The sequence below is a fragment of the Ctenocephalides felis genome, unplaced genomic scaffold (assembly GCF_003426905.1).
Source record: "Ctenocephalides felis isolate EL2017-DRISC unplaced genomic scaffold, ASM342690v1 CF-g0.4_SCAFFOLD_01886, whole genome shotgun sequence".
Classification (NCBI taxonomy): Eukaryota; Metazoa; Arthropoda; class Insecta; order Siphonaptera; family Pulicidae; genus Ctenocephalides; species Ctenocephalides felis.
This window is the reverse complement of record NW_020538040.1, coordinates 95,116,220-95,132,905: the sequence shown is the minus strand read 5'-3', so window position 1 is coordinate 95,132,905 and position 16,686 is coordinate 95,116,220. Positions and strand designations below refer to the sequence as shown.

The 16,686-nt window shown below is 30.3% G+C and overlaps 2 protein-coding genes across 2 annotated transcripts in view; one reads left to right on the top strand and one right to left on the bottom strand.

The window, feature by feature from the left end:
- Nucleotides 1–16,686, top strand: part of LOC113378429 — a 295,400-nt gene that overhangs the window by 251,329 nt on the left and 27,385 nt on the right. The window contains exon 7 of the transcript XR_003367182.1: nucleotides 12,253–12,307. The gene's annotated coding sequence lies outside the window, so the exon portion shown is untranslated. The remainder of the gene's footprint in view (nucleotides 1–12,252; nucleotides 12,308–16,686) is intronic.
- The window catches only part of LOC113378430 (ras-related and estrogen-regulated growth inhibitor), a 33,320-nt gene that overhangs the window by 5,039 nt on the left and 11,595 nt on the right, over nucleotides 1–16,686 (bottom strand). The window contains exons 2-4 of the mRNA XM_026618961.1: nucleotides 11,068–11,294; nucleotides 8,341–8,397; nucleotides 8,197–8,270 (exon numbers count right to left, since the gene is read on the bottom strand). Coding sequence (XP_026474746.1) covers nucleotides 8,197–8,270; nucleotides 8,341–8,397; nucleotides 11,068–11,155 — 219 coding nt within the window. The 5' untranslated portion in view covers nucleotides 11,156–11,294. The remainder of the gene's footprint in view (nucleotides 1–8,196; nucleotides 8,271–8,340; nucleotides 8,398–11,067; nucleotides 11,295–16,686) is intronic.

The following is a 16,686-nucleotide window of genomic DNA, read 5'->3' as shown; positions in this document are numbered from 1 at the left end:
TTCTTAAGTACTATGGATTATTCATAAAACTAGTTGAAAGTGTCATTTTGCCTTAAGGCAAGTTGCATGAGCTTACTGAACTATGTAATAATTGACTAAATCAACCGAAATTGAGGTTTAAATTTTTAGATATAGAAAAAATGAAGTTTTCGCCTTCACTTAAGGGGGTTATTCTTTTTATGTTACAAAAAATGCAAGGTATTTGTTTTTGTTTTTCTAGAAATGTATTCATCATAGAGACATGCGGTTTTTTTAAACAAAAATTACAAAATCATAGAATATTAAGAAATTTTATATATTTTTTTTGTCGCCGTCATTTGTTAACCAGGTGGCGCCAAAGTGGGCATTGGAAAATCGATCTCTTTTGCGGTGCCACAGATAAATCCGTTGCGCATCGCCTGAAACAAAAAAAACGAAACTACGTTGAAGAAGAAGTTTGAATCCAGTCTCCCTACCAAAATGAAAGAAAAAAAAGCAAGAAGAAAAAAAATGGCAGCTATTTAAAAAAAAGTGTTAAGAAGGGCCTTTTTGGGACGAGAAGCTTCGCAAAAATTTTTTGCGTAATGTTATAAAGTAGTTTGAGGTAGGGGAACTAGTTACTGCAGTGCTGAACAAATTAAAAGAAAATCGAAGTCGATCCGACTTATAGTTTTTTTTTTAATTTGTGGCACCGCATTGAAAAAAGTCAATTTGAGTAAAACGTATTTAAAGTTTTTAATATAATGTTTAATACACCATTTAATTTAATGTACTAATACACCATGGTGTTCAAAGATGTTGGCACATTAAAAAAGTCATGTGCATGAGGTATTATAATGAAAAAGAGAGCAGCTGGCATACAATAGCTCGCGGAGCGATGAAAAAAAAACGGTTTCAGAGGATCATACATATAGAGATATATATATATCTATAACTTCGTCAAAAAAATAGATATTGAGATGATTTTTTTTTTAAATAATTTTTAAAAGGTTTTCAGCTTTCTTAATATCAAAAATTCTCAAAATCAAAAAAAATAAATAAAAACCAAACAACCCCCTTAAATCTAAACATTCCAATTGATATATCTAAAACACACATGTAATCATATTAATTTAAAACGTAATTGTATGTCCTAAAAGTGAAGCCTATCATTTCATTTTAATGAATTTATACAATTCGACATCGATACATTGATAGTTTACCCACTGCAACGCTAAAATACTAACATCCATACTTAAATTATGTTATGTCATGCTTTGCGAAACGAGTGAGATTTCAATAACTCTGGAAAAAATCCAGTTCTCTCAAAAACAGGTTTATATTCGAATTTTAATATCAAATTTATATTTTTTTTGATAGAAATGATTCTTCTGCAAGACATTAAAAAACTATGTACTTCTTGTGCACATCGGAAAATATTTGTACAGTAGGCCTGCAAATCAGTTAATTTTATCTGAGGTAACCAGTTCCTTGCCAATATCTAAGAATTGTTTTTAAAATGTTGCAGCGGATAGAGCGGCTAAAATTAATCTTTTTTATAGGGGGAAGTTCCCTAGTGGCGGACACCTTAGGTTATTTATAAATAAATCAAAAAATATTTTACGAAATGCTTATTAAATTACGATTTACGTTAGATAACAAAGTTAGAAATCAAACTAAATTAACAAAATCGCAATCTTTGCTAAAAAATAATTAATACTATCAATCAAACTTTGGTATCAAAAAATATGATTTTAAACAGTGACACCTAGTACCGGACAATTCAAAATAACCTGCATTGATCACATATGTCTGCATATGTGTCTTTGACGAATATTCTGATATTGCAAAAAAAAAGTCACTATTTATCACCCCTTTTGGCTGCGCCACACAGATGCTCTCAGCTGGTGCATTCACCATAAGCTTTTCATTCTTCAAATAGGAAATACAAAAATTGCGGGTATGTAGTGACCATTACCACTCATACAGAACAAAATTAATTGATTGGAATAAATTATGTATATTCTCACAAATATCAGTGTACTGTCCGGCACTAAGGGACGACTTGGTGTGCTAAGGGACAGACATTTTCGTTTATTTGGTGGCACCTACTAAAATTGGTTAAAAGATCTAATAATATTCTTCCATTTTACGGATAACAATCAAGTTCAACTTTTATCTTTGCATACCACTCAAATGCAAATGCATAAATATACTAGAATTACTTCCATCGATATTTAGGTGACGCCGTGATTTTGCGCCTAAAACAGCAAACAGTTGCTCCCGCCGCGCCCGTGTGCGTCACAAGTGAGGCTTAGCGCGTGATTCTGTACCTGTGTGCCCCCAGTGCCGCTTTCTCTTGTATTTTGAAATGAAAAGATTTATACTTGCTTAAATAATACGTGTTAAATAGAGTGTCCGGTACTTGGTACCGTCCTGCGTTACGGGACTTCCCCCTAAGCCCAAAAAAATCTTGATCAAATTTCATTTCGAACAAAATTTAAAAAAAATGTTACGGTCACAACCCATGATAAATATAAATTAACTTTTTTTTAATAAAATTGAAGCTTTTTCATAAACTCAAAAGTCTGAACCAAAATTAAGTCAAAAGATTCATTGAATGAGTGCGGGAATGAGTGCACAAGCTAAAAACAAAAATACAAAATTGAAAAAAGTATATATTTTATATAATTACGAGTGTATTCTATAAGTATTTATGAATATAAATACAAATTAAAAACAAAAAAATAGTTAAACGGAAAAAGTAATTTACTTGAAAACGTTAATAAGAATTTTGGCAATGCTTTTTTATATAAGCTGCTCAATATTATTCGTTTTTTTAATTTTGTTTTTTATTTTAATTTTTTAATGCGGAAAGTAGCAACGCGTATGCAGCTTTGATATTAATTACTCAGTTTTGATAGGTGATAATTTTTTATAAATTTCATAGCTGAAATTTATAAAGGTCCACAAAAAAAGTTGCCTGGATTGCATGTGTGACATATGTTTTCCAATGTACCATTTACCGCTGCAGATAAATCTATAGTCAAAATTGGAACACAGAATATGAAACAACATTTAAAAACCGGCACTATCTTCAACTAAGAATTTTTTCTAAATGAATTAGTTATTAACCAGCGACTTTTCTTTTGTGGACTTATGTAAGTGTCGCACACATACGTACTTCTAAAAAAAGAAATTATCATAATTTGATTTGCGTTTTTTTTTCAAAAGCAGAAATTTTTCAGGGTTGACATAAGATTTATGGAAAATTTTGATGTTTACTGAAAAAAATACATTTTTTAAGTCTGTACGATTTTGCATTCTGTATTATTTTACATGAAAACAGTTGTCTTGTTGGCTTTGAACATTTGGAATCATGATTAAAATTTTTTCACATTTCCTTTTTCTAAATATGAAATGCAAAACACGAGATTCTGCAAAAGATATTATTCTTTAATGCTAGAATAATGAAAGTACTGCAATTGTTCTTTCATATCCAAAATCAATTGTAGTTCGCCATTTGAGTTGTATACTCCTAGCATTGCATCACTATTGAGCTAACGTACTTTAGTATTGAAAAGCACAACGCCATATACACGCTTTAAATTGCCAAAAGTCTTTAAATTCACGATGATTTAACCCTCGCGACTTTATAAGATTTACCTGTTTAATCATTTTAAATTTAAAAATGCGTTGTTGCTATGTTCTCGGACAAGTTCCCAACTTTTCTTGCAATATTGAAGCTTGTTAAAATAATATTTAGATTAATATTTATTTTATCAGAAAATGCTATTTCTGCGAACAAAAGTTTTTACCAGTATTTGATAACAAAATTATTAATTAATTAATACAATCGTATTTGATAAAATATCTAGAAAAATAATCTGTTGTTGAGAATTGCTTCGCGGGCCACAGAAAAACATCCGGCGGATAACATGCCATAACATTGGTCTGTTATGCGGCAGAATCAGTCCATTTAATAATATTATTAATAAATATTATTTTGTGAAATATTAAACATCTGCTTTAAGAAAATACTGGTACGATTACGTATCATGTACGTAGTGCTTGATATTATTTAATCATTTAAATTAATGGTCTGTTATGCAGCAGAATCAGTCCATTTAATAATATTATTAATAAATTTTATTTTGTGAAATATTAAACATCTGCTTTAAGAAAATACTGGTACGATTACGTATCATGTACGTAGTCCTTGATATTATTTATTTAATCATTCAAATTAATGGTCTGTTATGCGGCAGAATCAGTCCATTTAATAATATTATCAATAAATATTATTTTATGAAATATTAAATATCTGCTTTAAGAAAATACTGGTACGATTACGTATCATGTACGTAGTCCTTGATATTATTTATTTAATCATTTAAATTAATGGTCTGTTATGCGGCAGAATCAGTCCGTTTAATAATATTATTAATAAATATTATTTTGTGAAATATTAAACATCTGCTTTAAGAAAATACTGGTACGATTACGTATCATGTACGTAGTGCTTGATATTATTTAATCATTTAAATTAATGGTCTGTTATGCGGCAGAATCAGTCCGTTTAATAATATTATTAATAAATATTATTTTGTGAAATATTAAACATCTGCTTTAAGAAAATACTGGTACGATTACGTATCATGTACGTAGTGCTTGATATTATTTAATCATTTAAATTAATGGTCTGTTATGCGGCAGAATCAGTCCGTTTAATAATATTATTAATAAATATTATTTTGTGAAATATTAAACATCTGCTTTAAGAAAATACTGGTACGATTACGTATCATGTACGTAGTGCTTGATATTATTTAATCATTTAAATTAATGGTCTGTTATGCGGCAGAATCAGTCCGTTTAATAATATTATTAATAAATATTATTTTGTGAAATATTAAACATCTGCTTTAAGAAAATACTGGTACGATTACGTATCATCTACGTAGTGCTTGATATTATTTAATAATTTAAATTAATGGTAATTTTTTTTACACAACTAGAGACGTTTTGCAGACTGTACTCGTTAGGTGGCACATGTTAAGAATCCAATTAGATAATTAATTAATTGATTTCTGGGAGCACTACACAAATCTATAAATTTAAGAGAGCAGCATTCCTGCAAAAACTGTTACAAAAAGGCACTTTTTTGCTAAAAAATAAAAATCGAAAAATGGCATGGTTTTTGCAAGTGCATTTCGATCCCACATAAGAGCTCGCGGAAGCGAAAAATATTTGAACTAAATGGGACTAAAATGCACTAGCATAAACCATGTCATTTTTCGGTTTTTATTTCTTTACTCGAAAATTTTCAATAATAAAAATCTTGAATAAATATCCGAACTTTTGATGAAACTAGCCAACACGCTCAAAGTCAACCAATATTAAAAATTTTAAATACATAGTTCAACAAAAAGTTCCAATTTTCAAAAACTTGGGCAATTGTATTAATGATTTTGGCCCCAGAAATGTTATTCGCGGTTACGGTTCTAAAGTTTAAATGAAAAAAATTAATAAAAGTTAACTACTATAACCAGAAAATAATCGTAACTTTATCAAAGTTGCACTTAACTGCTCATAATATCCAAACTCAATTTTTTTTCAGGACAGTTAAGGTCTATACAATCATCTTGTCTCGACTTGACGTCAAAGTCTGGGACATCCTTCATATCAATATAAAAAGATTCATCAAATTCGTCAAAAGGTATTTTGACAGTTGATTATGAAGAAACGGCCTGGCCGATCTTAATCAAAAATTAATTCTCAACCAATATCTTTCAATTGGTTTTTGAAAGTTTAAAATCGGAAGATTGTGGGATAAAATGTGGAAAAAAAATTACTTTTCTGCAAAATTTATAAAGAAACGGCTTTACCGATGATTGTGAAAAAGTAATCAACACGAGGCCTTATCGAGTTACAACAAATGGTTTTTAAATTTTTAAATCGGTTCACCCGTTTTTGAGAAAACGTCGATGAAAAGTCTAACTGATGTTTAGGTTTAACCCGTTCGAAACGGTAATGGAATGTAATTATTTTAATGTGTGGTAAATGTTGAGGTAAAAATCATAAAAAAATAATTTTAAATGATCGGGGGGCAGTTGTGGAGGCTCGTAAACTGTTGTACCATCCGTACGTTTTGTTGGTACACATTTGCTTTGCGATAGTTACAGATTATGAATATTTCTTTTGTATCTCGCTATTTATAATATAAATAACAAGTCAAAGAGAAAAAACACATATTTATTTTTTTAACTGCCTCTTATTTGAGATCTTATAAGACTAGTGGTACATATGTGTACCACTAATCTAATTTGGTAATAAATACAAAATGCTTGAAACATAGTTATATTTGCCTACTTTATCTCGATTTCTTGTCGATTGTAATCACTCACAATCACCGAAAATCGCAAGAAGTTTTTAACTTTCCGTAGGGTAAGTTATAGTAATCGCAAAAAAATCGAAAATGAAATTTTTCATATATCTTTACGTTTCAGAGGTTTCTGAATATTTTGGCATATCTTAGAAAAAATGGATGTGTGTGCGGATACAAATTTTCGTCGACGATTTTGGGAACACGGATGGAGCGATTTGAATAATTTAAAAAACATTAGATTCGTATTGATAAGGAAATGTGCTGATTAGTTTTTAGCAAAGGCAGGTCTAGCCGTTCCGAAGATATGGGGCAAAGTGCCAAAAGCGGTAACTCAGTTTTTAAGAGAACGGAGCGTCCGATTTGAAAAATTCAAAAAACATTTTACTTGTATTAACAAGATGAAGAATTGATAAAATTTTCACGAAGGCAGTGGTTTCGGAGATCTAGTGAAAAAATAAAAAAAATGCCATCTGGCGGTCAAAAATGATCATTAGACATATGCACATCAAATTATCAGATATTTTATAGCCATTTTAACAATAAGTATAGATTTTGTTTACATTCCTATGGGTTCCGTACTAATGCTTATCCGTTAGAGGGCGGCGCGGCGCTTACGCGCTTCAATATTTCGTCTCTATGCAGTTAAAGCAGTACGATTGCTTTGAAAAAAAGTTCAGAATTTCCAAAATATTTCAAAATACACTTTTCTTCAAAGAGTTTTTTTTTTTTCGAAAAAAAGTAAATTTTTGTCAAAAATTTATAGTTTCTCAAAAATCTAATTTTTCAGAGTAATTTTTTTCAAAAATGTTAATCTTTGAAAAAAAATTTGGTACGGGAAGTTTCAGCAATTTGCTTTAAGGCCATGCGCCCCACTAGTTATATTATTGAAAATAGTCCGATTTTTGCAACGTGGTCTGGGCGGATAAAAAACAAAACGCGATTGGTTCTAAACTAAATGCTGTTTTACGGGTCCTATGTATTTTATCTCAAAGCTGAACACTTACATTATGTCGTGGTATAAATTGCATTGCTTTCATATATGAATTCAACTGTGAAGAAATTTTCAAACTTTGTGGTACACATATGTACCGCGCATACCGAAAGGGTTAAATGTAAAAAAATCTATACATTTACTTGCAATTACAAACGTTCTTATTTGGTAACTTTTTGTATTCGAATCGCGATATTTCATTTCAACAATGCTTCATTTAAGAGGGTCGAAAGATTTGGTTGTCGAATTTATTTTAGCAGGAAAATTGTTTGTATTTGCTAGTATCTTGAGAGTAGTAAGAGTTGAGTTTGCTTATTGTTAGATACAAACGAGAATAGCCTCACCATTCTTCGAAGCGAACATCTCATGTTCGTTTCGCGATATTCTATTTCTCCGTCTGTAGCAAAATACGAGATAGAATATCAAAAGGACGCAGAAATGATTTTATGTCTTTTCCTCCTAGACACCTTATTCGATTTCCTCGGCTCTTTCCAGCGCACTCTATGCGATTAGGTCGCTCGGACTGCGCGATGGTGCTTGTTTAAATGTATTTATTTTACAAACGAACTCAAGTGTGCCGAATGATAAAGCGAATGGCCGTAATAAAATAAAATTGTGGCCGCGGGCTACATCGATACGAAAGACATTATCGACGACAATTGTCTAGAAATATAGTGTATTTTAACAATATTTCCGTTTATCTATGTGACAATAATCGCGTTATCGGGCTACGAGTTCGACTTTTATAACATTTTATTGAAGGCAATCTCGAGTCTTTATTCTTATAATGTATCGATAGTTTACTTTGCGGTTCGAACATAAAAGAATTCTTTTATTGTTTTACTCTGGATGCTCTTACCTTAGGGCAAGTGTCTAGAATTTCGAATAACATTGGTTCTCCTTCGACTAGAGTTTCATGCCTGTACCTGTTTTCTGCAAAATTAAAATTGTTTTTGCATTATATTATAATTTTATTTAAATAAAATCATGTTGACATAATTACCTGATTGATGATCGTATTCGCCAATATAGCGTTTCGTAAGAAACCGTACTGTCAATGCTAAAAATACAAAATAATTATCAGCTTGTACGAGAATGGAGAAAGTGTTCAGTTAAAATTACTTCTGATTATAAAATTGGTTAAAACTGATAATAATATTAAAATTAATATTAAATTATCTATAGGGTGAGGCGGCGAATCAAGATCCAATTTGACTTACAGTAATTATACTTCGAAAACCAAACAAACTACAAGATGTCCTGAAAATGGAACGTACCTAGTTCCGAAACGTCGACACTAAATGAATAAATAAATAAAGAAATAGTTTATTTAAAAAACTTTTTTTTGTTTTTTATTACTTTTTGAATTCTTGTTCGAAACTCTACAAAATATACACAAATCCAAGACTCCATTTATATATATATATATATATATATATATATATATATATATATATATATGTATGCTGTGTGTAACTGTTATGCAGTCATAAACCAAAAATCCGATCGCCATAAAAAATTGGGAAACTCTTTGAAATATTCTCGGACAGGTTTTCGCACATTTTCATTGAAACCAAGGGAAGGGGTTGGCCGAATCGAAGACTTTTAACGGGGAATTTGTGGCAATCAAGTCACCATTGGCGTCAGATAAGACTAAAGCAATATATCATATATAGGTGATTTAAATATTTGACTTTTGTTTTAACGCCATAATTTTACCCATGGTTTATCACCGTATTTATCTGCATATGAGATCCACTCAATTACCCATTACTAATTACTAATTCAAGTTTGACAAAACAAAGTAACGCCCGTTCACACCGATGCCAGTATTTCTTGTAACATATTGCAGTAAAGATTTCTTGCAAGACTTTTGCGCCTGAATTTTATACTGTCACATTTATATCTGTCTTGATTATTACATGCGCTATAACCTCCATTGCCTCATAACCAATATATTGAAAAAACTTTAGTGATAGCCACTACTTAAATAATTTTGAAAAAAAAGGGAAAAAGAAAGGCGTCGCGTAAACTACTTTGGAATCGATCTTGGTTGCTGCACGTGATCAGCAAACCATATTTAGGTGTGACAGGTATGATGATAATCAGGCGTTGTGTGCACTGGGCTCAAGTCATATTGCAATGATATGACACAATGCATTGAATAAATTCTACCTCTCTCTAAACTTGCACAAAAAGTTCAGATATTGCTCTATTGACGAATATAAAAATGGGTAAAAAGTTAAATTTAAGTGTAACTAAAGACAGAAGAGAACGAGAATAAAAGCAATATCTATGAAGGTTTCTTCGTCAATCATATAATGTATATGTCTCGCAAGATTGTCAAAACAAATCAATGAATGTGAGAAGATGCCATATATCTCAAGATTTAGGTAGCATTATCCAAAAAGTCAAACTTAATCAAGCTATAAATTGCATATTTCTTCAAAATTTAATATACATATCAATATGTTTTTTGGCAAATGTTTTTTTTTCTTTTTCTAAAATTTGTAATATTTTTTTACCCAATACGCAGATAAATATTGGGATAAACTGTGGGTAGGGTGAGATGGAGATAAACCATGGGTAAATACTTATGGTATCGAAACAAAGGTCAAATAGTCAAATCATATAATGTACAGTCAACCCTCGGTTTACATGGCACTCTGGGTACACGGTTCCCATACTACGCGGAGCTAAAAATCTGATATCCCTCCGACTACACGGACTTTCTATTATATGGTTTTTGTTCAACAGCCCATAAGTTCCTTGCGCAACCTGTGAGTGATTATAGGAACTTGATATCAAGAAGGTATTAATGTAATCTTTCATCACTTTTAATCTTTTAGACATGCCTGATTATACAATAGCAGCCTAAGAACACGTTTGAGCTGAATAATGCGTCGCGCAAATTTTTGAATAAGGTGTCAATGTCATACATGTCATTTCGTTCGTATTACTCTCACTTCAAGTTGTATTTCTTGATCTCCATACAGCACGATAAAAATGGTAAAAATTTGTACCAACTCTGAGGTTCTCATATCACGGTTCCCATACTGCACTATGTAAGGTTCCATAGAATGCACTAAGAATTAGCCTGAATAGTATGTTAAATTTTTTTATAGCACGGTCCCCATACTGCACGGTACGTACTTGCCGCGTAAAGCGAGGGTTTACTGTATATTTTCTCATTGTATAGAAAGACGCATGGTAACAATAAGTACTTAAACTCTATATTGGAGACAAGTGTCCAACCAACATAGAAACAAATTGAGTCGATCCACTGTATCTTTCAGGTACACGAGTTATAATTATAAATTTTACTAACTATTGTTTTCAGTTCATAATAATTTTGCTTAGGTACATGCTCTGATAGATATTGGTTGCAGTACAAAATCTAACAGTCAATTGATAAAAATAAAATCATTTGCTTAATCAATACCGGAGTTGCTACTTTAGTTAAATCTTCTTTGCTATTTTTAATAATAAAAGATTTTTTTAAGGTTGGCAAAAATTAATTTGCGATGTATGCAGCTGTGCTTTTTTGCGTTGTTTAATTTCAAATTATTTTTGAAAAGCATTTTTGTTGGTTGCTACGTGGAAAACTAAGGAATTTATATAAAATTTGGGGTTATCTTTTCCAAATTTAAGTATAAATTACTATTATATATCGATATCTATTTTATTCGTGACTTTAAAATAATAATAATTCGTGTAACTGGTCACTTACCCGTCTTCCCAACTGACGGGGCGCCTATGACGGCCATTCTGACTTCGGTCAGTGTAGATTTTTTCCGCCTGATGCCCCTGGACGTCATATTGGTCGTTTGCACACTTTTGCACGACTGAGGCACTTTACTTTGGAAATCGAATATCGCCTGGCTCTCGTCTTCACGACGAACATTGCGTCATCAGCCAAAGCAATGCGCCGGGCGCGAAATTCCAATCTCCCGCTGACTAAGAATAAATAAATTAGTTTTTTTATATAATAATATATACTAAATATTATTTCAATATATTACTATAATTCTGATTTTCAAAGCACTCTACAAGTCAAATATGTGGCACTATTTGCCTCCAGGAAAATATTTATGAATCATAACGATCAGAATATTTTTCTGAAAATAATTTTTTTTTTAACTCCCGTAAGTAAGTATATTCATTTTATTAGAATTAATTACAACTAATAATAAATAAGTCTCAAAACCACACTCAAAATAAACTTTTGAAGGCTAGATACACGTTTCAACTAGTTACTGTAGCAAGACTGTGACAATGACGCTCAACATCTGACTGGATGGTCATTATGGCTTTCTTCATGTTATACAGTCGCGGAAACGCTACTAAAATCAGCAAATTTTTAAATAAGGCCACTGTTTTATTTTGTCTATATTTCATATATATATATATATCTATATATATTATATATATATAATATTTCTCACTCGCACGTGCACGTGCGGCAAGCATTAGAACTAATTGTGAGTAAATTGTACTAGCAAAAAACATGCCATTTTTATGTTTTTACTGAATTTTTACTCAAAATTTTTTTATAATAAAATTATAAGGTATATTATCATTTTACAATTTTAATTAAATGCGCATACTTTCGATGAAATTTGCAAACGCACTTTAGTATTTTTTTTTAAAGGAGGGCCTCTCAAAGTCGACTGATTTTTAAATAATTAAATTCATAGTTCAATAAAAAGTCTTAATTCTAGAAACTTTAAACAATTGTGTTATTATTTTTTACTGAGGCGCTAGAAATGATATTCACGGTTATGGTTGCAAAGTTAGTAAAAAGTAACCACAATAACCGTGAAAAATGCTCATAATTTCACTCAAAGTTCTAGGTTGCACTTAAAAGCTCGTAATTACTAAACACGTGTAATAATATTTTTTTCTTTTTTTCCAGGACATTAATAGTCACCCCGTAACGTCAAGGTCTCTGATACTCTGTACACATACACGTAAGTGCTTACAACGTAATGATGAAAAAATTGCATTGTTTTTTTTCGAATATAAATCACTTTATCTATGGTAATTTTGATTTATTGCAAATATAAAATTTCATCAAAATGCCTAATTTACATCTACTTATACATAGCATGTTTTATCTATGACAGCATATAACAAACCCTCATATTTTCTAAACATTTAAAGAAATACGACTTAAACATCCCGCTTAAGATGATTTATGTATTTATTTTCTAACGAGAGTATTTATTAAACTATTCTGCTACTTGAGCAAACAAAATCTCGCCTAAATATTGTATATGCAATAAAATCAGAAATAGAACGTAATGATATTTTACTTTATTTCATAACTCGTTCTTTGAAGTGATCTCGACGCACACGCGTTGTTCCTATCGTTATACGAGTATGTTACTAAATTTAAACATTCCGAATGAATTTCGTCGTAATGTTTTTGCAGAAGGATGAAATCTGTGTGGCAGTCATCGCTGACACCATAAATCGCCTGGTTTACCCTTGAAGCACCAATTAATATCAGATATAACGAATATATTTAATCTGGCGTTTTGCTCGTCATTAGCTTTTAATCGCGTATGTTATCGTATTTAAATTAATGCCAGACTACACATTGTTTACAAGCACATAAACGTTCGTAAGAGTGCCGCTGTTTATTTTACAGAAATAAACGGAACGAAATTAATGTATATGCCGCGTTTGTTTTTGCAAAATTAATCTTCTTTGCAACGCGTTACGCGAGCTTTCTTTTTCATATCAACTGTTATATTAAACCTTGCAGCGGAAATAATGGTTTTATTCGCAACTATGTTACAGCTGCATATTTATCACATGGTCAGCGTTGGGCTGCGAAGGATTGTGTATTATATTATTTTTCATAATATTTATAAATATGTAAACAAAACTTAATTTTATACACGATTACCCGTATCGTAATTAAACATTCGAAAAATGAAAATAAACAATAATTGTTTTAAATAATTTCAAATAGATTATTTATCATAAATACATACTGTAAATTTATAAGAGCTTTTATATTGGGCGACGAGCGTATTCTACTAACAACTTATGTGTATGTTCACAAGAAATAGTTTCTTTAATTTGATTTTTTTGATAATTTTGAAATGTTTTTCTGAATTTTTGAAAACAAAACTTTTTGAAAATATCCAATTTTTTGGAAAATTTTTGTAAGAAATTTTTTTTTTAAAATTTTGATATTTTTTATAATTATTTGAATATTAGATTTTTTTATGAAAAATTTAGAAAATTTGAAATTTTTGTAAAACCATTTTTTGCACGCCGTCTACACAAGCAAAAGGTTTTTTGAGTTAATCTAATCGAAAGATCCGTTCTCTCAAAAACTGCATGACCATTTTTACACCCTTTGCGCTACTTACCTCCGAAACGGCAGGATGTGCCTTTTGCAAAAACGCCTCGCGATCGAGTACAAACTGAATGTTTTTTCAATCATACAAATCGTTTATTCCATACTGTCGAAAATGTCGAGGACATTTTTTCGGGCCATATAAATAAACTTCAAAATTGAAAATCTTGATACAGAACCCAAAAAAATGACACAAAATGTGTATACTTTATTAAAATATCTATAAAACACCTGATAATTTGATGTGCATATGTTTAATGATCATTTTTGGCCGCCAAATGGCATTTTTTTACTTATTTTATTGACTCTCTAACACCGCTGCACCTGCCTTCCAAAAAGTTTAATGAGTGGTTCACTTTGTCAATGCAAAAAAAATGTTTTTGAATCATTCAAATCGGACTCTCGGTTATCTCAAAAATTTAATTACCTTTTCTTGAAAATTTATGCTTCGAAACGGCTGAATTTGCCTTTGCCAAAAACTAATCAACACAAATCGAATTACTCCAATTGGTTATTTTTCCCAAAATCTGGAACACAGATAAACCATTTTTTGGAAGGTTTCTGATCAAATACAAATTATCGTCGACGATTTCGTGAACACAAATAAACCGTTTTGAATAATTCAAAAAAACAATCAATTCGTATTGATGAGGAGACGTACTTTTTTATTGAAGATACGAGATAAAAAGTGCTAAAAATGATAATTTAGTTTTTGAAATAAACGGAGCGTCCGATTTGAATGATTCAAAAAACATTTTATTTTTATTAGCGAAACGAAGAACTGATCAAAGTTTTGAAAAGGCACGTCTATCGGTTTTGGATATCCAATGAAAAACGTTTGCCATTTGGTGGACAAAAATGCTCATCAAGTTATTAAATATTTTATAGAGATTTTTAGAATTTCTTATTGAGGCGCTTACGTGCTTCAATATTCGCTCTATACGCACCTAACGCAGCTTTATTGCTTTGAAAAAAGCTTAAAATTTGAAAAAAATATTTCAAATTTATAAAAAAGTCATTTTTCAAAATTCTCAAAAATCAAATTTTTTAAAGTTTTCAGAAAATTTTAAAGCTATTTTGAAAATTGCCTTAAGGCACGATGCCATGCACCACTAGTTAGGAATTTCAATTGTATATTTATTTATTATTTTCATTATACATACTAGCTTACGTCTGTCATTTTCACATTATGTTTTTCATGCTAAATTTATCGCCGTCGTCCAATAATGGTATTTGAAAAAGCATTTGAATTTAACAGCTGCTAATAAAATTGGCATGTAAACATAGGAATAAACTGAAATATATCCTTAACCTCTATCGGATGATGTGGCACATTCTCTCGTAAATAATAAAACGACCATTAATTACGCTACATTAAAATAGTACCGAAATAATTTAACTTACTATTTTCTGTTCTATGAACTTTTCTGCAAAATAAAAAACTAATTAACTGAATAACAGTCTTTCAAAACATACAAATATAGAAATATCAAAAAACTTAACTATAAATTAATAAATATTTAATTAATTAATATTTAATATTTATCTAATATAGATCAAACGTTGAAGTCTTTTCAAGTTAATTATTTTCAGGTTTTTTGTAAATATTAATTAGCATATTTTTGAATGTTTTTTATAAACATATAATATTTATTTTGAAAAAATAATTCCTAAAATTAACCTTTCTATTGAAACAAGGAAGTGATCAGTTACAACGATGCTTCAATATATGAATATTGAATGAATCAGTTACAATGCTTCAATATATGACAAAATAAATTTTGTAACTTTAAAAGTTTCCTTAAAAGTATTTTAAGAAATCTACCACGTGTTTTTGCTTCAAATTAAAAGCGACGAAAACATATAAACTACTCGATCATGAATAAATAGATCACTTAAATAGATTTTCCTGCTACTAATTGAGTTATTTTAATATGTTTTGAAGTCTAGTTATCTAACAGGCGATTGACGTGCTTATTAAACACTATGTCATATATTAATTAGTGTACTTTGCTTCAAAAACGCTTTGATTTATAGTCTGGCGATTGATGTTTATTTAATTGCATTATATTTTTTTACATTTTCAGTTATGTTTTTATTTTTATATTAAAAAAAAACTACATGTAAATAATATTTTTCTTATCATTATTTACATGTAAATAATAATGTTTTATGATAAAGTGCGTGGACAATTATTCTAATCTTCAGTGAATTAGTAGTACCTAATTAATTGTCTAAAAAAACTTACCCCGTATTTGGGGCGAGTTTTAAAGTCTACCAAGCAAATATTTTAAAAACGATAATAATACCTGCGATAATTTATTCTTTACGTATTTTTAAGAAAATTGTCTTGTTTCTAAGTAATTCTTTTCATAAATCAACGCAGGCTATAATTAGTACAAATAAAATATATAATGTCTTCTATGAAATGAATTTTTATCATAAATTAACGCAAACAACAATTACTATCATAATACAAATAATAATATAGAGTTTTTCCTGTAACATAATTTACATTCGCCCACATCTTATAAACTATAAATTCCACCCAATTTTTTTCACTTGAATCTGTATATAATTCTTGTATATTACAACTGCCCACCTGTTGTATTGTTTAACCAAAGGTTGTAACAGACCAATGTAGTTAAATACCCAAGTTTTAACTTTAACTTGTACCTCGATGCCAAACTAATATGGAAATGCCATATTCAAAAGAAACGCCAACACCTAGAAATCACGAGAAGAAAACTATGGTTGTTAAGCCGAAAATCTCAGTTGAGCACATGGAACCAACTTCTTCTGTACAAAGTCATGTTAAAACCAATTTGGACATACGGAATACAGCTTGGGGGAATGACGCGCAAATCCAACATCGCCATAATTCAAAGATTTCAAAACAAGATTTTGAAAGAAATTATAATTGCACCCAAGTATGTCCCAAATTTGTTGGTTCATACAGATTTGAACATAAACACA